General features: G+C 38.0%; 1 protein-coding gene across 3 annotated transcripts in view; it reads left to right on the top strand.

Moving 5' to 3' along the window:
• slc44a1b (solute carrier family 44 member 1b) overlaps window positions 1–19,061 on the top strand; it is a 36,117-nt gene extending 17,056 nt beyond the window's left edge. For 2 of the 3 annotated variants that reach the window (XM_066667864.1, XM_066667865.1), the window contains exons 5-15: window positions 2,365–2,458; window positions 2,562–2,731; window positions 3,401–3,490; window positions 3,779–3,945; window positions 4,300–4,486; window positions 7,066–7,234; window positions 7,619–7,775; window positions 8,360–8,443; window positions 8,679–8,816; window positions 10,459–10,695; window positions 13,745–14,779. In XM_066667864.1, the coding sequence (XP_066523961.1) occupies window positions 2,365–2,458; window positions 2,562–2,731; window positions 3,401–3,490; window positions 3,779–3,945; window positions 4,300–4,486; window positions 7,066–7,234; window positions 7,619–7,775; window positions 8,360–8,443; window positions 8,679–8,816; window positions 10,459–10,695; window positions 13,745–14,080 (1,829 nt within the window). In that variant the 3' untranslated portion in view covers window positions 14,081–14,779. Of the gene's footprint in view, window positions 1–2,364; window positions 2,459–2,561; window positions 2,732–3,400; window positions 3,491–3,778; window positions 3,946–4,299; window positions 4,487–7,065; window positions 7,235–7,618; window positions 7,776–8,359; window positions 8,444–8,678; window positions 8,817–10,458; window positions 10,696–13,744; window positions 14,780–15,012 lie in introns of those variants that run through there. The other variant, XM_066667866.1, reaches the window with a different exon arrangement.
• Window positions 19,062–19,104: the final 43 nt, after the last annotated feature.

Genomic DNA, 19,104 nt, shown 5'->3' with positions numbered 1-19,104 from the left:
CAATGACAGTTACAAATCTGAAGGCTTTAACAGTGAATATGGTGTTTACTGGAAAGCTGCCATCATTTAGCATTTAGGACAGTGCTGCAGGTCATCTTCACAGATGCCACAATCACGTCACGGCAGTGCATTGTTGATAACAGCTTCGTCCGCTGGGGAAACAAAGACTTTTCACATAAGTGCAGTGGTGACCCCACCATATTGTCTTCCTTCACACTGTATCTCCATTCAGGGGCACTTGTGCATACACACATACACGCTTCACACCCTCAGCACCTAAAACACACACACACACAGGAGTATGCTGACTGAACAAAGACTCTATTGACCCTCTTCTCCTGCAGTGAGTCTGTTTACAGTCCAGTGGCTCAGCCCTGTTTGTCCACTCTGCGGTCTGTAGGCTTTGCCCTCTGGCACCAGCACTGACATGATTGACATGTTTTCTTTGTGTCTGTAAAAAGAATTTTTTGGCTATACCATTTTACCAAATTTGGCCACAACTTCCTCCCATAATTCCTGTTTTACAGAATCTAGTGATGTATTTGAGGTTTTATTAGGAGATGTAAACACAGGGACGCTACTATTGAGTTCAGACGGTAGATTGCATTCTTTTTCTGCTGAATATATGGATCACATACCTTCTCTCTCTCTCCCACAGTTCAGCACATTGTTTTTTTTTTTAAATCTTGTGCCTAATATTTTCCTGTGCCAAACATTTTATTTCTTATAAAGTTGTTGACGCTGGAATATGGAGATGTTTTATTTACTAAGCTGTGAGCTGCGTGCTATATTTTTGCCAATTAAATCTTTTGTCCAAATGTTGTGTTGAATGTTAGCTCTCTGCCTGAATCTTTTACTCAGCAGTTTGAGAGATTCTAACAGATTTGTTATAATAATGTGAAAAGGACAGTTCCACTAACCAGTGTGTTGTGTATACCACTTTACACATTTACTTTTTTTATCTCCCAAAATCACAAGGAAATTATAGCATTTTAAGTTGCAATTGATCACAGTTATATTCTTATATGTATATAAAAAACAGAAATGATGTAGAATATATAAAAGATAAAAATGTATATAAATTTATTTATTATTAAAATTATATATAAATTACATATTGGGACATCTACACCTGACGTTGGACGAGAAGGTCTGGTTTGCAGTCTGTTTATACTAGTTCATCCCAAAAGTATTTGATGGGGTGGAGATCAGGGCTTTGTTTGGACCAGTCAAGTTCTTCCACAAGAAACTGAGCTAACCATGGTTGTATGCTTTGCTTTGTTCATTAGAATACAGTCATGCTGAAATAGAAAAGGGTTTTCCCCAAACTGTTCCTGCAAAGCATACAACTCTCCAAAATGTCTTACGTTGAAGTTTTAAGATTTATTGGAGCTAATGGGCCTAAATGGCCCACCCCTGAAAAACATCTACATAGCATTATCTCCTCCACAGAACTTTACAAATGGCAGATTGCAGTCAGGCAGGTACCCTGATATTCGCTAATCCAAAATTTGTATTGGATTGCCATATAGAGAAGCATGATTTGTCACTACACAGAACAATGTTTCTATTGGTCCAGAGTCACCATACTTTATCCCACTCCATCCAACGTTTGGTATTGTGCTTGATGTAGCTGCTTGGCAATCCCATGATGTTCCTGGCACATCGTTTTTGTGCAGATTTTAATGCCAGATGACATTTATAATTCTGCAGTATTAAGAGTTGGCAACTTTTACTCACTGTGCGCTTCAGCACTCTGTGATCTCACTCTGTAACTCTTTATGGCTTGACACTTTTTAGCTGAGCTGCTGTGGTTCCAAAATTCTTCCACTTTTAATAAAACCACTCACAATTGATCATGCAATATCTAGAGGAAATAAATTTCACAAAGTGCCTTATTGCTTACAGTACCAGTTACATATTTAGGGAGTTCTTTAGAACAATCCATTTTTAGCAACCCAAATATTTGTAAGGGAAGACTGTGGCAATGGGACTGAATGAAATGTCTTAATTTATTGATCCAAGGTGTACATTTGTGGATATGGGAAGTGTAGTTTTTTGCATATAGTGTATAGTTTGTGTGTATCTGAAGAAGAATTTATGTAGAAATGTGCTTAAGAAATTATTTTTGCTGTCTCATTGCTTTGGGTGCTTTTTTATAGTGTACAATTCATGAAGATACTGCCTTTGTAATTCAAAGCCTGAGAACATAATTTAAGAATGAATTTATAATGAAATTCAAGTAATTTTTATATATGGGTCCTTAGTGTTCTCCCAGTTATACTATATGCATGTTAATCTGTTTACTTTAGATCATAGAGAACATGTTTTCTATCATTCTGCCCTTGTCTTTTCATCTTTCAGGCTCAGAGCTCTGCTCCTATGAGCTGGCTGGCCATAAGTACCCAAGCCTTCCGGAACGATTTGACAAGTGTCCCAAACTTCCAGTTCCAGCGAGGTGAGACTCTCATTTTACTTCCCTTAAAGACAAACGTGCCTCACTGTCATCTTGTGCTTACTCTGCACTGTGCTATACTTTCTGTGTCTCTCTGTTACTGCAGTAAACCTCTGCCAGTGTTTAACCGCTGCACTCCTGTGGATATCTCCTGCTATTCTAAGTTTGCTGAGGCAGTGGTGACTTTTGTCAGTGACAACACAGTACTACACAGGCTGATTGCTGGGGTGGTGGCCAGTAAAGAGATCATTGTTGGGCTCTGTCTGCTTGCGTTAGGTAACTGCCTTTGCTGTATTTCTTCTGCTGGAACTTGGCCATCTCACACCACAGTAAGACCAGAATATTAATACTGCAATTGGATATGACTCAGTGATATAAAATAGGGGTGCTCCAATCTAGCTCGTTCACACCTAATTCTGATATTGGCTGTTAGTGTAAAATGAGCCATAATTTATCAGCCAGTAACGAGTCAATATTTGAATTTCTGTAGATAACGTGAGTACAGTGCATCAGACTAGCGAAAGACTATTTTGATGGGTAAATTCCTTAGGTTTGTAAATAATTTTACATATGTAAACCCAGTTACTGATGTGAAACTTATGGTGACTTGGAAAGCCTAAAAGCACTGCAAATTAAAACAAGCTGCAAAAGAACAAAACAAAGTTCAGAAATTATTAATATAAGAAGATTTTGTGCTTTTTTCCCTGTGAATTAGCCTTGGAGATTTTTTATAGGCTTGAAACATACCATTCTTAATCGCGACCCTTTACCAAAATCCAGGAACATGTAGATAATCAAATATAAACTTAGCAATATCATCAAGCTTTTGATGAGGCATGTGATTCATCAGTTCCCAGCTAAGGTCTGTAAAATTCAGCTGTAAGAGCATTTCTGTGAGCTTGAAAATGTATTATCATTGATGTTTGGGTTATGTGTATGCCACAGTGCTCTCCATGATCCTGATGGTGATCATTCGCTACATCTCTGCTGTCCTGGTGTGGATTATCACCGTTTTCGTGGTGCTGGGATCTCTGGGCAAGTTTAAATTCTCTTCTTTTCAAACTCACTGTCTATTTTCTGGACTTAAGTTCTGAGTGGGGCTCTGTCAGGCTGGAATACAGCCATTTGAAACACTCTGTATTTGTGTCAAGTGTCTGCAGTGAATTTGAATTACCTCAGCTTTATTGTTAGTGCCATAGCCTCTTTCCAGATCACTTACTGTCAGAATCAGGGGTTTTCACATGCATGCTGCTGATTTTAAACCTGGTGTGATAATTCCAGGGAATGTGTGAAAATCTGAAGGTGTGCCTTGTGTGTTTGTAGGAGGCACCAGCGTTCTGTGGTGGTTATATATAGACCACAGGCTGACGAGGAACGAGACTGTGGCTAAAGATTTAAAGGAAGCAAAAGAAACAAACGGGGAAACTGAGGGTTCCAAAGACCACATGCAAGCCCTGCTGGTCTATGCCACTTCAGCAACTGTGTTCACGGTGAGTCAGAGTGAGAGTGTGAGCGAAAGATTGAAGCTGAGAGGATGTATAAATAATGAATGGGGACTATGAACTGGTTCCTGATTCAAAAGACAATATCCATGCTATCTTACAGTGAAGTACTCAAACAGTAATACATTCTTCAGGTTCTTGGAGAAAACGCCCCCCCCCCACCCCCTATAACACCTTTTTTTCTTGCTATCTCCCTTTTTTCACTTATTCTCTCTCCAATTTTCCCTTGTATATTTTCTTGCCTTCTGCTCTCTATTTCTCTCACTCTCCTTTTCACATTCTTTTTTTTCTTTCTGTGTCTCTCTCTCTCTCTCTCTCTCTCTCTCTCTCTCTCTCTCTCAGGTGATTCTATTGCTGCTGATGTTGTTTATGAGGAAGCGTGTGGCTTTAACTATCGCTCTGTTCCATGTGGCTGGAAAGGTGTTTATTCACCTGCCTCTGCTTGTGCTGCAGCCTTTCTGCACCTTTCTTGCCCTCTCCCTCTTCTGGGTTTACTGGATCCTGGTGCTCCTCTTCCTTGGAACCACTGGTGAGGTCCTGTCTGCTCATGGTTCTCCTGAACAGGAAGGAGCATTTGAAATATGCTACAGTGTTTTTGAGGTGCACATATTTGTAGATGATTCGTGTCTATTAAGAGGCCACAAATGTGTATCTGTTGGCTAATATTGACAACTTAGATTTTTATCAGTAGTATCAGAGGCATCATTTTCCATAAACACATATTTGTTTTGGAGGAGCCCACTGTGCAGCTATATTTGATTTATACAGGTTAAACAGGAAATATACAAACTCAATTCCAATGAAGTTGGGACGTTGTGTAACACATAAATAAAAACAGAATATGATGATTTGGAAATCCTTTTCAACCTATATTCAATTGAATACACTACAAAGACAAGATATTTAATGTTCAAATTAATAAACTTTTTTTCTTTTTTTTTGCAAATATTCACTCATTTTGAATTTGAGGCCTGCAACACGTTCCAAAAAAAGTTGGAACAGGGGCGAGAAAAGCCTGGGAAAGTTGAGGAATGCTCAAAAAACTCCTGTTTGGAACATTCCACAGGTGAACAGGTTATGGGCAACTGGTGAGTGTCATGACTGGGTATAACGGAAGCAACCCCTAAGGGCTCAGTTGTTCACAAGCAAGGATGGGGTGAGGTTCACCACTTTTTCAACAACTGCGTGAACAAACCATCCAACAGTTTAAGAACAACCTTTCTCAAGGAATTTAGGGATTTCATCATCTACAGTCCATAATATCATCAAAAGATTCAGAGAATATAGAGAAATCTCCGCAAGTAGGTGGCAAGGCCGAAAACCAACATCGAATACCCGTGACCTTTGATCCCTTAAAAAGTGATATCGTTCTGTATATTTGCTCGCAAACGGATATTACGACATGGGCTCAGGAACACTTCAGAAAACCATTATCAGTGAACACAGCTCGTCGCTCCATCTACAAGTGCAAGTTAAAACTCTACCATGCAAAGCGTAAGCCATATATTATCAAAAACCAGAAACGCAGCCGGCTTCTCACATTCTGCATGTGTTTAGGGCGACCAGACGTCCTCTTTTACCCGTCCTTTTAATGTCCTTTTTAAGTCTTTTTTAGACTTAAAAAAAAATGTCCTGGCGAAATTTCACAAACATCCGGGATTTTGTTTTTCTAGAGCTTACATAGAATTTGGAGAAGCGTTTCATTCACAAACTAGTCCCGCCCTCCCCTACTCCGATTGGTTCGCTTGAGTGAGAAGGGGGAGTGGTGAAGTAGCCTAAAATCTTCGGATTGGACGGTCTGACTGTAGAGCTACCATTATTGGTCGATAACCTTCTCTGTAAACATTTAATAGGTCAGTCTGCACATCAGTAGTGCCCCCCCCCCCCACGGAATGGCAGTTAAGACCTGTCTCCCATTGAAAATGTGTAGCACATTATGAAGTGCAAAATACAACAACGGAGACTGTTGAGCAAATGAAGTTGAACATCAAGCAAGAATGGGAAACAATTCCAACTACAAAGCTTCTACAGTTAGTGTCCTCAGTTCCCAAACACTTATTAAGTGTTGTTAAAAGGAAAGGTGATGTAACACGGTGGTAAACATGCCCCTGTGCCAAATCTTTTAGAATGTGTTGCAGGCCTCAAATTCAAAATAAGTGAATATTTGCAAAACAAAAACAATTTTTGAACATGAAATATCTTGTCTTTGTAGTGTATTCAATTGAATATAGGTTGAAAAGGATTTACAAATCATCGTATTCTGTTTTTATTTATGTTTTAGACAACATCCCAACATCATTGGAATTGGGGTTGTAGTCATCGCGTATATAACAGACTATAATCATATTTGGTTTATCATTTAAAGTTGAAAAATTATAACTGTCAGTCAGTATTATTTTATTAAATGTTTTTAGCAGCTTCAAATGTGTTTTATATGAACCACGAAATTATCATATCAGTCATGTCATAACATGGACTGTCAGAGCCTGAACTTAAAAAATGCCTGGAGGGGAATGACATTTGTTAACCTTCACACATCCATCTGATGAGTGTGGCCTTTTGTGTCTGACTAAAAAATGTCAACATCATGTGAGGAATTCTGATATTTATGCTGTAATATTTACAATTATTGATCAACAATCAATACTCAACATGTCTGACTAGGCTTGAGCCCAATGACTGTGATACTCACAATGACCAATGGATGGCAATCATGTTTTTTGTTGAATATGCCTGCCTATTTTAAAGCGATGTTCGTGGCTTATTACCAGCATAATGCATAGTCTGTCTTCATAACTGAACAACAAAACATCATTCCATAGCATTCTATAGTCCTCTGTGATATTACCACATTGCTTGCAATGCCAAAATCATGCTGATTTAAAAAGGGATGTGTTAAATGGCAATGGCTCAAGGCTGCAATCTGGCAATTTTACAGTATATTGCACATGATTTCATAAGCCTACATCTCACCTGAGGAGAAATTAGATCTAGGAGAAATCTGATTTTATTGCTTGACTATTACAGCATAGACAGTCCAGTTGTAAGTGGAAATGTGTACGGGATTCTCATATTCTAGCTTGTATCCCTCCTTGCCTGTGATTTCAGGGATTCCTGAGAAGAATGAGGAGACAGGACTGACAGAGTTTAGGCTGAGTGGCCCACTGCAGTATCTGACCTGGTACCACGCTGTGGGTCTCATCTGGATAAGTGAATTCATTTTGGCATGTCAGCAGATGACTGTGGCTGGAGCTGTGGTCACATACTACTTCACCAGGTTTGGGCGGCATAAATACAATGCCTATTTTACTTTTTTCCACAAGACATAAATTCTTGTGAGCACACATTATTAAAACATATCTTTACAATACCCAAAAATATTTTTATAGGAAAATAACGGCAAATGACAGCCTATAAAAATTAATGTTGATGAATTGTGGCAATTTAAATTAGAAAACCCTGTGCTTGTCCTGGGGCTTTAATATATTTCAACCAGCACACAGAGGCAGTCGGTCAAATAGCTTACATTGGGTAGGCTGTTATGAAGATTTGTCTGGCCATTACTGTTCTAATGTTCAGTTGCCTTTGCCAGCTCTTAGATTGATGCCACCGTTTGATGCATGGTTGAAAAATAAAATAAAATTTCTGTTTCTGTTTGTAGGGATAAGAACAGGCTCCCTGTGACGCCCATCCTATCATCAGTGTTGCGTTTGATACGTTATCACCTAGGTACTGTGGCCAAGGGCTCCTTCATCATCACCCTGGTCAAGATTCCACGCCTCATCCTCATGTACATCTACAACCAGCTCAAAGGGAAGGTCAGCAAAGAAAACTCAATACATTATACAAAAAGTCTGGAGTTCGAGCAATATATTTTTAAATTAGACCAGAGCTTAAAGACATATCTTGTTCTTTTACACTGCATTAGTTGCCTGAAGTTTGTGCACATCCTCTGTCCACTAAATTGACCACATGCCCATTGTCCAATGATTTTAAAAATCTTAAGGTCAACTTGGTGTGTAAGACATATACCCTGAAGTTGTAAGGAGTGTTTCAGCACTTAGTAATGAAGTTGTAATAAATCATTCTTAAAAAGGCACAAATTCTGGAGTAACACATAAAGAAAATAAGTGGATCTTTATTAATTTTTTAAAATTTTTGTATTGCTTTTTGAACTATTGGAAATTCTTTGTCCCTTTGACTCTTCTGTTATTTATGCAAGCAGATTAACTTATCTACTCATATTGTAATATTTCTTAAAGAAAATGAATAACCTGTATTTAATGGCCTTTTTTCTACATGTTAATATGGTGTCTGACTTTTACTCAGTTTTAGGTGAAGCAGCTGTATGGAAGTGTATGTGTTTTTTGAGATATTTACAAAGTCTTTTCTTTTTTTATAGGAGAATGCATGTGCTCGCTGCTTGCTGAAGGCATGTATTTGCTGCCTGTGGTGTTTGGAGAAGTGCCTCAATTATCTGAATCAGGTACCATGTGGTTTAGGTTAATTCTTTATGAAATGTGCTTTTCAGACCATTTCCTGTTGTAAATTCAGTGACTGGACAGCTATAAGAAGGGGGCTCTGGAATCAATTCTTTTTTTGTTTTATTTTAAGAATTTTTGATCCATTTTCTTTCCCGTACAAAATAATGTTGTTATTATATTAATAGATTTTTGGTGCCATGTTGTTATTATAATCCGAATTATTCTCTTTCTGTCTAGAATGCGTATGCAGCAACAGCCATCAACAGCACCAGTTTCTGTACTTCGGCACGAGATGCTTTTGTGATCTTGGTGGAAAATGCACTGAGGGTGGCAGCAATCAACACAGTGGGAGACTTTGTGCTCTTCTTGGGCAAGGTGAGAAAACTAAGAGCTGCACAGTTTGAAGTTAGCATTTTTGTAACATAACAAAGAGAAATAATTATTGATATATCTTTCTACTCATTAGCTATGTCTCAAACAATCTTGGGATATAAGACTTATTATCATTATGTTTGAGGGTGCTTCCTCTAGGACACATTAAAGTAGCCATCATTTTGAACTAAGCTGCCAAAATACTCAACATACTTGGAAGAGAACACAAAATACACATCATAATGGATGATGGAGTTGAAGAAACAGGCCTTCTACCCACCCAGAGAGTGCAATTTTGCTTTCTGTGATTCCTGTGATTCATTTTAATGGTGTAATATTTTCTCTCTAAGAGCCAGCTTTATTATCACTTCAGTATTTATAATGACAGTTTCAAGGGAAACAATAAAATACAAGTGTTATATCAGCAAAAATGAAACATTTTGGGCTAGGAGGAAAGATGAGCAATCATTTTATACATAGATAAATGTCAGTCAGCAAGGATTTCAGGTAGATCAAATAATGTAAATAAAATAAGCCAAAATAAGTACTGCAGTACAATAAAATGAGGGAACACTGCCCATTTTATGTCCTTGGAACCATTTGTAGTAAGTCCTAGTATTACACCTGACTTGTACACAGATGTATCTTTTCAGTCTGAAAAAAATCTACCATTATTTCCAAAACAGTAAATATTCAGTTTACATTATGAAGAGTTAATTTATTTAAATTCAAAAACTTTTTAGAGTATGTATTAAAAAAAGAGGGAGATACAAGGTTTAGTTCTGACACTAAATTATTAAGAGAAGTGTTAAGGGATTATATTTATACAATTTTGTGTGTAATATACATATATTCAAATTTATTTTTACTGGGAGATTTATTTTTTAAATACAAAATTCACATTACATTCAAGTCTGGTGTAGTGTTGCATTCATTAACCATTCTGTTATAATACATTTCCCATATTTTCCATAAACAACAGATTTTAAAATTTCCCTTATAATTATCAGTTTTATTCAAAAACTATATATAAAAGTAAGGAAGCTTAATGTAAGGAGAGGGGAGGAAAAAATAAACAAACAAATAATTAAATTAAAAACAAAATATTACACAAAATCAGATTGCAGGGGTCTTTATATAAGTTAACCATTTTGACCAAATCTGGTAGAATTTATCGCTCTGAATCCTCAGTGAATATGTTAGCTTTTCCTTTATATAAATGTTGTGTACAATGTCATACCAATCTTGTAACTGAGGGGGTTCAGTAGATGATAATTTTTTTTAGTGATTGCTTTCTTATTTGTAGCTAGCAAGGCCTTCAGTAATTTTTTTTTATCATTTTGGTCCAAGCACAAGGGGAGATTACCCAAGTAGAGAGAATCGAAGTTACATGTCATGTCCATCTGCATTACAATACAGACATCCTGGTAGATATCCTTCCAATAATTAAACAAAACAGTACACTCCCAAAAGATATGGAAATGGTTAGCATTATCTGAGCCACACTTTCTCCAAAATATAGATCCTGAACCTTGATGTTTTTTCTATGCTGGTGTTACAAAGAGTCTAAGGATTTTTTTCCAGCAAAAAATGGTATAATTTATTTATAGTTGGAAATTAAAAAAATGCAATTGTATTTGTGTAGATCCTGATTGTGACCTGCACGGCATTTGCGGGGGTGCTGGCACTGAACTATCAGAGGGACTACACAGAGTGGGTGCTGCCACTCATTATCGTGTGTCTATTTGCCTTCCTGGTGGCCCACTGCTTTCTGTCCATCTTTGAGATTGTGGTGGATGTTCTTTTCCTTTGCTTTGCCATCGACACCAAATACAACGACGGCACGCCTGGCAAAGAGTTCTACATGGACAAGGCTCTTATGGTGAGTCAAAGTGGTAGGATTTGGTTGTTTTAGACTTTTACAATATAAAGGAGCATTTAAAAACTACTGTTTTTTGTGTTCTGTAGTGCTACATTATATACTTTTATATATCTTATTAAATATGTTCATGATTTTATACTGCTGATACACTTGTTTATCAGAGCTCTTTCAGTGCAATACCAAGCATGTGTTACGAAAAGCATGGTGTCAACTAATCCCTACTGTTCGTCTGGTCACTGAGCTATAAGCTAAGAAATACAACAAGGTGACATCTTGTTCACCTTGTCAGACACAGACAAATGCAAAACAAAATTGAAGCAAGCAAGTTAGCCAAGTAGCCGCATGGTTTTGGTGGGCTAAAAAAGAAGAGTTAAATGTCTCACAGATAAGTAGGATTTTAGCTGAATATTCAGCTCCCATAGTAACAGGTTTTGTATCTTGCAGATTCAGATTTTTAGCAAAGCCTCTGCTGTCTCGGATACAGAGCAGATATTTTAGGATTCAGATGGTGTCCTAGATATCTTCTGAGTGTAACATCAAACTTTTGTTCTTGAAAGAGTTCTCATTTGTTAGGCTTTTAGGCATGTGAATAGGAGACCTCTCATGATGTTCAGCCTTGAATAAACAGAGCTACACTGCTGTATGCTCTGCACCTGTGCTCAGTCAACAGACAGACTGTGGAAAAGAGAAGTTGTAATTTGAAGGTGCATTTATAAGTGGTTGTGCCTGTGCCTTGTGAATATTCATAGATAAAATGCCTCTTTTTGTTAGTGAATGTCACTAAGAAAGGAATAATTGGACCTGTCTTTAACAAAAGAAAATAGATGAGGGTTTCATCCCTTTGAGAAATTAATGTTGTTGCAATATGAGGCCTGATCAAGCTTGGCTGAGTTGCCTGGGTGAGGATGGCTGATGCTGAACAATCTCACTGTTTATAATTGAAAGGACCTAGGTTAAACAAAAGATGTTTCATTGCAGTTAATAAATGATGAATTAGTTAAATTATGTATGGCATTTTAATTAAGGATTAAGGTCGCAGCCACACCAAGTTGTGGGTTCAATTCCTGCTCCGGGTGACTGTCTGTGAGGAGTATGGTGTGTTCTCCCCGTGTCCGCGTGGGTTTCCTCCGGGTGCTCCGGTTTCCTCCCACAATCCAAAAACATACGTTGGTAGTTGGATTGGAGATTCAAAAGTGCTCATTGGTGTGAATGCGTGAGTGTGTGTCGCCCACTCCAGAGTGTGTTCCTGCCTTGTGCCCAGTGATTCCGGGTAGGCTCCGGACCCACCGCGACCCTAAACTGTATAAGCGGTTACAATGAATGAATGAATGAATTTCATTCATGAGTCCAGGGAGGTACCTTTGTGGAATATAAGAACGTCAAGTGCTAGCTAGGAAAGCCCTAAAATGCCATGGTTTGCGCAATTTTTTTACTGTGATAATTGTTTTATGGTGATCTATATTTTTCATTAATAACATAAAGGCTGTCTTCTTTAGATGGGCGTATCGGAGAACTTCAATTTCAACTCAGTAAGGATTAGAATTAGAAACACTTTATTGGCCACTGTGCTTGCACACTGAGTAATTTGTTCTCCTCATTTAACCCAGTCCGTGCAGTGAAACACACATTTACACACACGCACACACACATTTGGGATCAAACCAGCAACCTTCCAGTTACAAGCCCAGTTCCCTAACCACCACCCACTGCTGCCCCAATATTCTAAATTATATTTTATATGAAATTATATTATTTTGATTCATTCATTCATTGTCTGTAACTGCTTTATTTTAAATTATATTAAATTATTCTGTTAGATTTGAATTTGAGGTTAAATTCTAATGTAATCTCTTCCAAAACAGGCTTCATGTAAGTTTGCATGTTAAATTTGATATTTGTCTGCAAATGTTGTATTCCATGCAACATATATCCTGCTATAGTGTAAGATCAAATAACCATCTGAGCAATCACTGCATCTATATAGCTTCTATAAGATGGAAGCACCACAGTATTTACTGGTTGGCAGGAAACACTGTGATATGGAGGCTTTCTTTGATTTTTTCCAAACGTGAACACAGAGAAAAGGTGAAAAAGAACCCACCAGTGCTTTTTACCATTGCTCAAGGCACTCACTTTTGTGCTCCTTACAACATGTTCTGTTTTGTTGTGTGCTTTCTGAATGTCAGCTCTACTGTAAAAATTCAGCATTGTGAAGCTCACCATGGGCAGCCTTTGTTGAGGCAAGGTCACAGAGGTGCAGATTGCTTTCTGTGGTAATTTTTGAAGTTATAATTTTGTGATTTCATTTCTGTCAGTGAGCTTCAGCTAGAAAAGGCTGTTCTTCATATGCTAGCACTGACTAACATCTGATCTATATGGTACTGGAGTATTGAATTTAAGGGTGCAGAAATGTGTGTTTTCCTTTATTTCATATAATCACTGTAGATACATTGTAACACCATAGTATTTATTATAAAATAACATGCAGGTCTTTCACTCAAATGTCTCTGAATGTTATTTTAGGAGCAACTGAAGAGCCTGACTTTATAGAATCCATCCATTATCTGTAAGCGCTTATCCAGTTCAGGGTCATGGTGGGTCCAGAGCCTACCTGGAATCATTGGGCACAAGGCAGGAATACACCCTGGAGGGGGCGCCAGTCCTTCACAGGGCAACACACACACTCTCACACACACACACTCACACATTCACACCTACGGACACTTTTGAGTCGACTTTATAGAATGAAATTCTTTATGCTGAAGGTGTATTTAAAACGCATAGAAGACTCGCATAATAAACTCTTTTGTTAGCACCTGCCTCATTTATACTAACATTTTTAAATACACAATGTTTATAATAAACTGTCTTTACTAAAGTGCCATGGCAGACATTTTTAAATCTTCAGAACAAGCAAACTGTAAATTTCAAGCCAAAACAAAACACTTTTTAGGTGTAATAAAGAGTATTAATTAGCCATGAGAACTTTTTAATGGCCCTGTCATTAAGGGCATAGTTGCACTGAATATCTCTTCCTGTCGTCCTTCAGGAGTTTGTGGAAAACAGCAGGAAGGCAGTGGCTCCAGCGGAGCGGGGACGGAGCAAGCGTTCCCGTGGGCGCGAGGAGGCCGAGCTGACAGAGATGAAGGCCATGGTGAGTGAGCCGCTGGGGGGCGTGGCAGGGCTGGAGTGGGAGGCTCTGCAGGAATTCCTGCTGTACTACCTGTTGCTGTGTGTGCTGCTAGACTGGGCACTGTCTGAGCATCCGTTAATCGTGTGTCTCAGTCAGGACATGATCATCTTCCTGTGTGTGTGCCTGCCCACCTCCACATTCTTCCTGCTGCTCACACTTCTTCAGCAAACACCCAGTACTGCAGCATGCTGACTAACACTCATCTTCTATTCATCCATCCATCCATTCCTCCTTCATCCTGTACATCGCATTAACAGAGTCTATTTTTCTACGTTTTTGGATTCTTTTTCATTTAAGCTCTTATTGTTTTGTTTGACTTATTTATTTATTTATTTAATTCCTGGCTGTCTTGAACCCAAAGTGCAGCTGTGTAAATAATCTTTTCTTTTTTCTGCGGCCTTATCATCACCATGTTGTGCTTGGAGAACAGGATGAGCTTGGCCATGCAGAGGATGGAACTGCCAAGCTAAAATGTGGATGGAATGAACAAAAGGAGGGAAAGAGAGAGAGGTTTGAAAAGCTTAGGCAGCATACACATTCCCCACTGCCATGGTTTGAGTCATGTTTCTGCCCCATGGTGCTATCACTGTTTGGTTCTGCACTGGTTGCTACCAAATGAAGTACTACTGCAAATTTCTTTGGGGGTTTGTTGTTGTTGTTTTTGTTTTGTTTTACGACTTTCTGGGTCATGTGAAGGTTCCACATTTCCATAAAGCTTTGAAATGCTGTGAAGAACAGCACTAGTCCTGTGTGTAAAGATAGTGCTCCTGACGGTGTATAAATAACGCTACGCTCAACAAATTGCTGACAAATCAAATCTTCTCTCCTAGTTTAGTGTTAGTGTTTCAAGTGAGCTTTTAGCTGTAAGTTTTGGTCTCAAGACAGTCTGTCTGCTATTTTCTGTCCCTGCATGCCCTGTCTTTACTTTGGCCATCATTCTTGTCCTTGTTTTTTTTCTTCTTTCTTCTTTTTTCTTTGTATTGTTGTTGCTTTAGCACATTTTTTTCACATCCGTTCGTTGTAATACATACGTGACTTTCTTTCCCTATCTATCTGTTTTTTTTGTTTCCACAGTTTATACAACAGGGCTTAAATAAAATTTAATGGCACTTTTTTCCTCTTAGGCTCCTGGAACAAGTTCAGCTTGACCAAAAGCAGCCCATGGGACTTTTTAAAGACATTCCAAAATGTTTATTTTTACCAATGTGTAACATGTTTACTATGGTTTCACTCCAGGGAATACAGTATTTTAATAAGAAACTGTAAAAAAAAAATAACAATGTAATGAAGCACTTTATATTGAAGCGCTGCATATTTTAAAAGGCTGATGCATTTTTCGTAGTGATGTCCTTTTTATAAGACTAAAAAAAAAACAATTGCCATCTAGTGAAACGCAGTATTAATAATGTCTAGAATCACAGTTTTTATTATGTAAGATTTTCATAACAAACCTTTTTTTTCTCAAATGGGTTTCTTGATGTTTATTAGAAACCTTTGTGTCATGCAGCAATGAAGAACTTAATAGATTTTTTTTTTAAAGTCCTAACACAAAAGCATCTGCACCTTTTTTTTTTTTTTTTTTTTGCTCCTGTTGGATGTTTTATTATTCTGAGTCATGTTACGGCGGTAAACCTGTGTTTGGGATTAGAATTAGAGGCTGAGGTTCATGCTTTTTTGCCTCAGTGTGTAGACTTGTTTGATTTATGACTGAAGCTTCTGATTTTGGATCTACATTTTTTTGAGTGAAACAGTGTCAGATTTTCCTACACACGGAGGAGGACTATTTCATTTTATTTACATTTTTTTTCATTGAAGATGTCAAGAATTTGAAGCATCTAAAGGAAGGATTTTTTTTTTAATTGTTTCTGGCCACTGAAAGCTGTTCTACCAGTGTTACCGGCCTGCTGGTTCTTTCAGGTCTACTTTGTGCTCAGTTTGACAGTCAACTGTATGTACTAGGTGTCTCTGAGCTGATCTGCTAATGTTTAATCAAATATTTCATGCAAATTCTGAACTGGTGCTGGACAATACTGGGAGAAACAATAAAAGTAAATAATTCACCCAAACAAACTATTACAAAATTGAGCTCATTGTTTGATGTTGTTAAAGGAACGAGGAATAGATCTGGATGCATGATGTAGTAATGCTTATAAATGTATTATTTTCTTCTTAATTGTCAATGTAATTCAAAGATGCAGACACTAGGTAACAGCTCGTTCTGCTAAAGAAATTGTATGTGTGATGTGATTTAAAAGAAGTAAACTATAAGCCACCAAAAGCTTTAAAATGAGAGATGGCTTTAGCAGTAATTTGGTTACCTAGATGTATTGAATATGCAACAATGATTCCTACATCTATCATATATTTAGAAATATTTGTCCAGAATTGTTGATTGGAATGCTCCTTATATTGTGCAGGCCCTGTTCAGAAACGTGCTCAGCATTCATACTCTGAGATGTTTAATACATATCACACTTTGTTTTGTTTTAATCCTTGACTTTTGTATTTAGTTAAGACTTGCAGGCCTTTCACATCGCTTAAAGTATCACACAAAGCTCTGGGCATGTATTCGTCCAATAAGAGTGGAGAGTTGGAGTGCTGATTTACAGCCCTGTACCCTGCATGTTTACACTGGTCTAAGTTGTGTAAAAACCGAATAGAGGTTAGCACTCCTGCTCTTATGAATACTAGTCCAGGACCCGATTTCTTGATTGTGACAAAGCACAAAGATTGTTTTTAATTTCCACAGAACTGCTTAACACAACAGTGCTGTTGAAGGTCACTAGGCCCTGGTCTCTCCTCACATGCAGTTTAATCTATTTAGCTAGCATTAGTTAGCCTTTTCTGCAGTTTCTCCCTCCAGCTGTAGGGGTGAGAGTGCTTGACTAGCTTTTTAGATAAGAAAACATTTCTGCATGAGACAATTAGAGGTTTATTTTCTAGCACGTCTGAATAGTACTAACCTAAGAGACATTTTGCTCACTTAAGGTTGAGTTACTGCATCCTGAGGAGATTCCAGCTGCTTTTAGGTCACTGTGTGGTGTGCGAGCGTCCACTTTTACACCTGCAGCAAACTCAAGTCTTCCTACTTGCACTACATTTCTCAAGAGAGCGTCTTTTTATTTTATTTTATTTTATTATTTTTTTTTTTTTTTTGTGAATCATCCTTGTGATCCTGTGTTGAGGGTGAGAGGAGAGGCACACAAAAACTCGCATCTTGCCTTAACCCATTCAGTAGGCAGCGCCACCTACTGGATGTAATTGGTTTTATTACAGTGCAGTACCTTCCTCCCTAAGACATTCAACTGCGACAGAGCTTCTGAGCCTTAAACCAGTCCTAACATTTCATAAGACATTCATGACCGTATTGTAATGCCTGGATAGGACAGTAACGGCTATGAGAAAGAGGTTTATGTTTATTTACAGCATATGAATGGCAGGAGATGATATTTAACTTGGTACTTCTGTAGTGTTATTCCTTATTAATGAGGTTTTTTGCAAAAGAGGATTTGACAGGAAATTTGGCTGACGCTACCCATGCACCCACACACTGAGAAGAAGTCAAACATTTAAAGATATTTAGATATTTGGATAAAATGATTGTTTCATTGTTCAGAGTATAAAGGTCATGAATGTCAGTGTAAACACCTTAAGACATATATTTTCTTTATAGGCACGATTTATTTCACTGTTGCGAAGTCAAAACATTACTGACTCTCTGTGTTTTTCTTAAGCGTGCTGGGATGGTGTCAGCCAAAGTTTCTGCCACTTGTGTGTCTTTAGACACAAAAAAGTGAGGCGCAAATTGAGGTCAATATGTTGTGAGGTACAGAGTTTTTCCATGTACAGTTTTGTGTACATGCTCTGATACATGTGGGACTGATATTAACAAATATTGAAAGTTCATTCTCTGAAAAGGGACAAAGTGTATTGTGGTTTTCTGTTTGATAATTGCCTCACGGGACAAGGGATGAACCCATGATGGTGTTTTATAAAAGTCCAGGAAAATACACATAAGAGCATGAAGATGACAAGAGCAAGAATCCATGGTGGTCTTATGCTCAAAATGCATGTGAAGAACTGCACAAAAATGCTATTAATTTTAACATGGAGGTAAAGGAATGATGACTGTAAACACATTTATATTTCAAATGGTCTTATAGTAGTCATTAGACATGTTTAATGAAGGATTTAGGAAAGGGGTGCTCCTCTTGATTACTTTGTTGTCAAATGATGGAGAATGCAGGAAGTGGGCCTTTAGAGAGACTTTAGAGAGTGGGATTTAGTTTTTGGAGACTTATGCTGTTGGTAGAGTCCAGAAATTTGCGTTGCGCTTTTCTGATTCTGCTGTAGTTGTGAAGGATGTGGGATAGAAACGCTGGTCCTGGATCAGTGAAAAAGAGCAGCTTGTCCAGCCTAAGGCAGTGCTGACTAATGGCAGTGACCAGCTTTCCACCCCCCCGTCCCTCTTTTTATTGCCAAATGTGTGCACAATGGGAAATTCAGACAAAGTGCACAAAAGCTGTATTGTGCTCACTGGTTGAAAACCAGTTTGTTTTTGCTTTGTTATTTGGCTTCTTGTTTTTCTCCCTCCCTCTCCCTCAGTCAGCCCAGGCCTGTCACTGTCCATTAGAGATGCAGAAAAGCTCTGCTTAGAGCAAGAGCCAAGCTAGCAAAGCCCATAGCGCCACACACACACACACACACACACACACGCGCGCGCATATATATTATATATATGACCTGCATGCTCCTAGTCTGGGCTTTTTTTTTTTTCCCCCTTTATAACAAAAGAGCCATTTTTGTAGGACGTAAATTGCTCGCCATTAGAATCCATGTGACTTAAACACTGACTTAAATTCTAGAACAATAGCTTTATTCAGTGACAAGCCACTGTTTTTATTTATTTTTTTTTCTCTCCGAGATGTGAATTGATCTCCTCTTCATTACTGGAAACTGTGCTTCTATTCTCCTCACTTCTGGAGGAATAGGCCGTTTCTGTCTAAAGATACTGTTAATGAATAGGCAATACATCAGTTTACTCATCTGGTGTAACACTAGCTCTTAGCTTTTACCTGCAGTAAAGTTGTTTGTAACAATGAACTAAGTTTTTGTTTCATTCTGTTTTTTATATTTATGATTTCATATGTATCTTGTTTTTTAAAGTAATAAAATGGAAAATTTTAAACCATGTCCTCAGTTTCATGTTGTACTGG

Source organism: Hoplias malabaricus, chromosome 4, assembly GCF_029633855.1.
Source record: "Hoplias malabaricus isolate fHopMal1 chromosome 4, fHopMal1.hap1, whole genome shotgun sequence".
In the NCBI taxonomy this organism is placed as follows: Eukaryota; Metazoa; Chordata; class Actinopteri; order Characiformes; family Erythrinidae; genus Hoplias; species Hoplias malabaricus.
Note: the sequence above shows the minus strand (reverse complement) of the source record. Positions and strands in the feature narration are given on the sequence as shown.